General features: G+C 51.0%; 1 protein-coding gene across 1 annotated transcript in view; it reads left to right on the plus strand.

The window, feature by feature from the left end:
* The first annotated feature begins 221 nt into the window (after positions 1-221).
* The window catches only part of SERHL2 (serine hydrolase-like 2), a 7853-nt gene continuing 1641 nt past the window's right edge, over positions 222-6433 (plus strand). The window contains exons 1-9 of the mRNA XM_009322089.1: positions 222-446; positions 518-631; positions 1734-1775; positions 2526-2545; positions 2753-2827; positions 3627-3736; positions 4012-4091; positions 4452-4486; positions 5261-5337. Of these exons, the coding sequence (XP_009320364.1) occupies positions 299-446; positions 518-631; positions 1734-1775; positions 2526-2545; positions 2753-2827; positions 3627-3736; positions 4012-4091; positions 4452-4486; positions 5261-5337 (701 nt within the window). The 5' untranslated portion in view covers positions 222-298. The remainder of the gene's footprint in view (positions 447-517; positions 632-1733; positions 1776-2525; positions 2546-2752; positions 2828-3626; positions 3737-4011; positions 4092-4451; positions 4487-5260; positions 5338-6433) is intronic.

Raw genomic sequence — 6433 nt, forward strand, 5'->3', positions numbered from 1 at the left:
CAGAGACACAGAGAGGAGGCTTTCTACTGCTGCATAGGGAAAGCTTGTTTCTTCCTAGGAGCATTGCTAGTACGTGCTGGGAGGAGGATTCCCCAAACAGGCAGGCAGGGACGGCAGCTTGGGATGTTGAATGGGGAGCTATAAATCAGCAAGCTGCTAATTAAGACCACAGGAGACTGGTAAGTTACTAAAGACCTGTATTATTCTTTTCAGAGCTCTGGGCCATTAACAAGATCCCTGGGACCTACTCCGAGCACGTGGCTCTCCAGGGACATCACTTGCGAACACTATTTTGGGCATGTTCTCAGAGTTGAAGTTCCCTGTGCCCTGGGGCCACGTGGCAGCCAAGGCCTGGGGACCCTCGGAGGGACACCCCGTGCTGTGCTTGCACGGCTGGCTGGACAACGCCAACACCTTTGACAAGCTCATTCCACTGCTCCCCAGAGGTAGGTCTGGCTCATCAGGATGGTTCTTGTTGTGTTGCAGGGCTGCACATCTGATATTCTCTCCCTTTCAGATTGCTATTATGTGGCAATGGATTTCTCTGGCCATGGCTTGTCATCCCATCGACCTGCAGGCTCCCCCTACCATTTTCTGGATTACGTGACCGATGTGCGGCGGGTGGCAGCAGGTGGGTAGTTGAAGGGACTCTTGAGGGGATGTTTGTGCAGGGGATGCTATATTGTGCCTGCTCCTTAGAACAAGCAGGCAGCATTTACTGCCAGGAGAGGGGTCAGTTCCCTTGCTTCTCCCCAGCCTGATGTTAGCTGGTGCTTTGTGACCACAGACTGAATAAGCATCCCTCTTTCTCGCTATTTTGTGAGAGGAAGAAACAGTAAGCCCTGGAAAGCAAGTGTTTCTATACTAAAAAGCAGTAGTGGCGAAGTGGTGGATGCAACTAAATAGTTTTGCCAGACTGACTTTTTGTAAGCAGCCAGTGACCTCTAACCAGTGTTAGGTGTAAGTTGGAGACTCTTCTGGTTCTCCCCAATGGCAGCTTGCTGCTTGTTTTAGTATCATACAAAGAAATCTGAAAGCCAAGGTGTCTTGGGCTCCTAATAACTCCTGATCTAACTGCCCGTCTGCTGATCTTGCGGGAGGTTGTGGCATGTGCAGTTTTGCATCCCTCATTCAGTATACAAAGAGCCTCTAGAAGCTCATTGATGTGCCAGAGGGTAAAACACATCTTTCAGTGAGGTATATTTCAAATAGGCAGCACTGATGAAGCAGTATTTTCCCACAAGCCTCTTGGAGTGCCCTAAAAATGGACTGAAGAGCCTGATGTGCTAAATGGTGCAGAGAGCTTTCACTTGGAATAATCATACTTTTCCTCAAGGCAGCGGACCTTGCTCTGTGTCCTCATGGCTCTTGTGGAATGCCCTGAAGTGGGATGTTCTGTCAAGGTCTCTCTCTTCCAGCAGATGCTGCCCAGTTAGGCTCCTTTGCTTCTTGCCAGTCTCGTGTCTGGCAATGAATGGGAATTTGCTGTAGTTTGTTTGCCATACAGAGAGAGCTTGAGAGCTGCGTGACTTAACTACCAAGGAAATGAGGTGGTGGATGCTCTTTTTCTTTAAATCTGGCCTACTTAGCCATCTCATTTCTGGATTAGGAAGCAAATTAAGCAGTGCAAAAGCCCTTCCGGGAGAAGGGGCCCATGTTGGTGGAGAAGCAGCAAGATGCCGCTGCTCTGGTTTCTAATGCAGCACTGTCTGTTTTTGTCTGTTGCCACTTAGCCTTGCAGTGGAGACGATTCACCCTGATGGGTCACAGTATGGGTAAGTGGCTCTTGTCCTTGTAAGCTGTGAGATTCGTGGAAATAGGAGTAGATAATTAACTTAGAAGGCATGCTGCTAGGAGCTGAGCTGGAATATTTATTATATTGTGTCAAGTACCAGGTTCCTGCTTGAGTGATTCAAAAAATCTATGCCCTCATTTGAAATGCCTCTGCTTTCAAGACCCTGTAGTACAAACAGTAGTAACTCTTGCTACGGGCCTTTCCTCCATCCCCAGGAGGGAACAGTGATGGGCAAAGAGGGGTGGTCTACAGCAGGAGAATTCACAGCAGGTCTTCCTGCCTGGTCCCCACAAGGCCACAAAGCCTGGGGACAGCAGGGCCCTTCTTAGTGGGTCACAGAGCTTACTGAGGGGAACCGGACTCCAGGCTCTATCCCTTTGTCCTTGGGACGTGATTGGGTTTTGCCACAATTTGGGTTTTGCTCCCCAGGGCTGCTGTGGCCACAGCTCACAGTACCTGCACACCATCTTTTTTAACTAGTAACTCTTCCTTGGCTCTTGCTGTCTAAAAGGGAGATGGGGGTGGCGCAGGACAGGGAGTCCAGCTGGCCAATAGCCTTGCTCTCTGCCTGCATCCTGCCTTCTGGGAGAGCTTTACTCTGTAATTGGGGCTTTGTCCCTTGGTACAACATGCATTTGTGCTTCTAAGGCAGCACCTGCTGTGGGGAAGGGGAGTTTCTGTTACCGGGGGGTGTCCAGTGCATAACTGAGCACACTTCTTCCCTTTGCAGGTGGGTCTGTGGCAGGAATGGTGAGTAAAGCATCCTTTCTTCATGGGGTTTGTGATTTCTGCAGCTGGAACAACAAATGGGAGAGGAATGAAGGGACAGACTGTGTGGGACTTGAATCTCAGGGGAGGAGAGGCCCCTCCCTGACCCCCTCTCCAGTGTAGCAGGACAAAGACATCACTCAGTGCTCAACTTTTCTCTTTCTTTCATATTGTTTCATCTCTCCTCAGTTCTGTTTCCTTTATCCTGAGATGGTGGACAAGCTGATCCTGCTGGAAAATCTTGGCTTTCTGCTAGCTCCAGAGGTTAGATTTCGTGTATCCTTCTCCTCCCTTTTTTAAATACAAAATAAATGGTTTTTTTCTTTCCCTCATTTGTTCAGAGAAAGCACTGATGTGACCTGGCAGGTCACACAAGTCTCGGGGCTCTTCCTTTTGGCAGGCACAGATCTGCTCCTTGTTGCAGGGACTGAGGTCCCTGCTTAGGGTGGCCCTTTGGGGACATGGGGACACTTGGTAGCGCTCTACATCCTGCAGTCCCTTAGCACCAAAATTCACTTGTCTGTGCCATGCCCTTGTACAAAGGGAACTGGAACCTCTGTCCAAGCAACTGCCAGCCAAGGTTGTCTTTTTGCCAATAGCTTGTTGGGTGTCCTGGGTGCAAGATTGGTGGATTTCTTTTTCTGTTCCTGGCAGGACATAAAACTACATTCCCAACCTGCCATCATCGCTACCAGATGCTGGGGCTTTGCTTGGCAGAAGTGGGACAGAAGCCCAGGGTCAGAGAGACAAGAGATACCAGATTTCCCTTGTTCTTTTGGACAGTTGTCCTCAACTCAAAAGTGAGGTAGAAAGGGGTAGAAGAGATCACAGGGGTAAAAAGTTAGTAAGTTCTTTATAACAGTGCTTAGCTTTCTGTTCCTACCTTGCCTTTTAAGTATTGTTGTTCTCTTTTCCCCAGAAATGGGCATTTTTAATATGTCCATAACTGGTACCAGTTCTGAGGGATACTGAAGGGTGAAATGCCCTCTTCTACCTTCTGGTAAGGGGTAATAAGATTTAGAAGAGAGGGGTTACTCCTGTTCCCTACCTCTCTTTGTTTCAGGACACTGAGGCATGGCTGAAATCAGAACGGATGGTGATTGACAGATTACTGAGTCTAGAGGCAAAGCAGCAAATTCCCAAAGCACGGAGCCCTGAAGCAGCATTGCAGAGGTGGGTTCCTATCTGTCCTCTTCATTTGCTGCCTGCTCTCACTTTGGACAGCGTTACGGCTACATGAATGAGAAAGGGAAGCTGCCCCTGCACTTCTCCTTTCAAGTCCTCCTCTGGAATCTCAGCAAGACCTTTTGCTTCTGCTGCCAGAAGCTGCTGCTTCTTCCTGCTCTTTTCTGAAGCAGCCTGAGAGCTCGCTGTCACCTTGTCATGCCATTTTTGCTTCGCTTCCTCCCTTTTCCAGCAGAACAATCTCTCTGCCATGTCTCCCCCAGGCTCTTAGAAGCAAACAGACATCTGACAGCAGAGGGTGGGGCAATCCTACTGCAGCGAGGAGCAACTGAGACACCCGCTGGTAAGGGGCTGCTTGGAGACAGGGCTCACCACAGTGCTGAGCCAACGCTGGGTGTGGGAAGGGAGCGGTGCCAACAGCCATTGTCTTCCACAGGGTACAGGGTGCCCTAGCTACAAGTTTATACAGTCTGAATGGGATCAATTAGGTCTGGAAGCAGAGCTCTCCATTCCCAGCAACTGTGGTTGGTGCTCGAATCCTAGAACGGCTAAAGAAAAGAAATAAAAAAAAAAAAGGGAAAAACTGAATTAATCCTATTCCTCTTGTCTCAAAAAGTCTTGGGCAGACCCCAGAGGTGAGGAGAAGGAGAACAACTCCTGCTCCTGTGAGACATGAAAACCTTCTCTTGTTTTTTCATTCCAGGGCTGGTGTATAACAGAGACCTGAGAGTCCGTACGGTGAGCACTGCTCTTCTGACATGTCCCCTGCTGCTTCTGAGCCCTGAGCTTACAGAAAACTCGGAGATAGTGGAGGCCTGCTCACTGAGCCCAGGCCCTGCCTCCACCCAACTGTTTACTTTCTGCTTCCCTAATTCCCACACCTCTTTTAAATGCCGCTGTTAAAAGAGCCTGCACTCGATCGTTAACTGACTCAGCTTACAGAGTCACTGGAAAATGTTACAGATTTTTCTAGCAGTTCCTCTGCCCCAGGGCCTCCTGGCCACATTTTCCTGCCGTTATAACTCTTCAGGCAGCAGAGGGATAGATGCTTTCGGTCAGCTGCTTTGTCAGGTCACCCGTATAAGAAGGGGAGAGAGAGTAGAGCAAAGTCCCTGTGTCTGATATTCCGATAGCTTTGTGCCACTTTTGAGCAAGTAGGGCCTCCTCTACCTGTGCTACTGCCAGGCTATGAAAGCCAGAGTATTGTAACTGTCTCCTTTTTAGTAAAAGGATTTTTAAAGCTTTTCTCTGCTATGAGATCATTCCCACATGTGCTGCATCCCAGCAGGCAGTGTTGTTGGCAGCCCTGAAACGCAGCTGGACAGAAGGAGCCTTTGCAGAGCCAGCTACTCTTGTGCACAGCCTGGCCGCCTGTCATGTCCCAGCACGGCAGCGTTGGGGCCGCAGCCACTTCTGCCTTCAGAGCTGCTAGTGTGGCAGGGGTCAGGGACACCCTCTGCCCCCAGCTGCTGTCCCTGACCTTTGCTGCTCTCTTTATCTTTGTACCTGCAGCAGAGTCGAGAGTCCTTCACGGTGGAGCAGTGCGTGAAGCTCTTGCAGAAGATTCAGGACCGTGTTCTCATAATTGTGTGAGTGAGGCACAAGCCAAACCAACCCTCGCTGCTTCCCTGCAGCCCTGGGTGGAGGGGATGAAGGTTAGAAAGGAGTCCTCTGCTACCCACTCCTTTGCAGCGGCCACCCAGACCTTCAAGCCAGTTGGCACAACAGTACAACCTCACATGTGAGAAGCATTTCCTAGTTCCCCACCACTGCCCTGGGCTGGGCAGGCTCCTGGAGCAGGCAGAGAGCAGCTGGCACGTCCTCCTCCCGGCCTGGCGCTGCATTTTCAGGCAGGGCCTCCCTGGTGCAAGGCTGACCGAGGAAATGCCGGACCTGCCCTGTCCTTCCCACGCTCATGCCTTCACGCTGCCGTCCCACAACTGTCCTTTGGCCCTACAGCAAGGGACCATCCTGGCAAACACAGACCCTCCACAGCACCACTCTTACTTGCTTTCCCCCTGGCCTGACTCTTCCCCCAGTCACAGCTCCCCAGCCTGCCGCCTTCTCCAGACCCCAAAACCTCTTGCCTGCGCAAACAGGTGAAACCATGGCAGCTTCCACCTCCTCCAGCTGGTCCTGGAGCCCCTGGCCTGACCCAGCTCTTGCAAGCTTTCCCCTGCACTGCCTGGGGCAGGGAGAAGCTGTGGGGAGGTAGCCAGTGGCTTGCGCAGAGCCCCTCAAGCTGTTAAGCTGTCTGGGTGGGTAGCTGGTTCTGTCAGTCCTCCTCTTTTTCCCCATCTCCTTGGAGGGCAAGGTGTGCAGGGCTCTGGCTACTTTGGCCTGTGTGGTGCTGTTAAAAGACTCTAAGAAACTAGGGGAAGTGCTAGAAGTTGGGAAATGAGGTGCAGTTTTGGCTTCCCTAGTCTGTTGAAATCGTAAGAGCTTAAGGATTTTCCTGCTTGTCCAGAAATGCAACTTTGTGGTGAGGACAAGTCCTTTAGGCCATAGAGAGTGCATCCCTTTGAGCCTGGGATGTCACCTTGTCCCATCACCTGCAGCACAGTAGGAGACAGCATGATCTTAACTCTGCAGGAGGTCTAATGCTGGCTTCTCCAGGATACTGCCCTGGTACCTCCCTCTCCAAGCAGGGCACACCCTGTTTAAAACAGCAGCCTGGAGTAGGGA

Source organism: Pygoscelis adeliae, unplaced genomic scaffold, assembly GCF_000699105.1.
Source record: "Pygoscelis adeliae isolate BGI_AS28 unplaced genomic scaffold, ASM69910v1 Scaffold60, whole genome shotgun sequence".
Classification (NCBI taxonomy): domain Eukaryota; kingdom Metazoa; phylum Chordata; class Aves; order Sphenisciformes; family Spheniscidae; genus Pygoscelis; species Pygoscelis adeliae.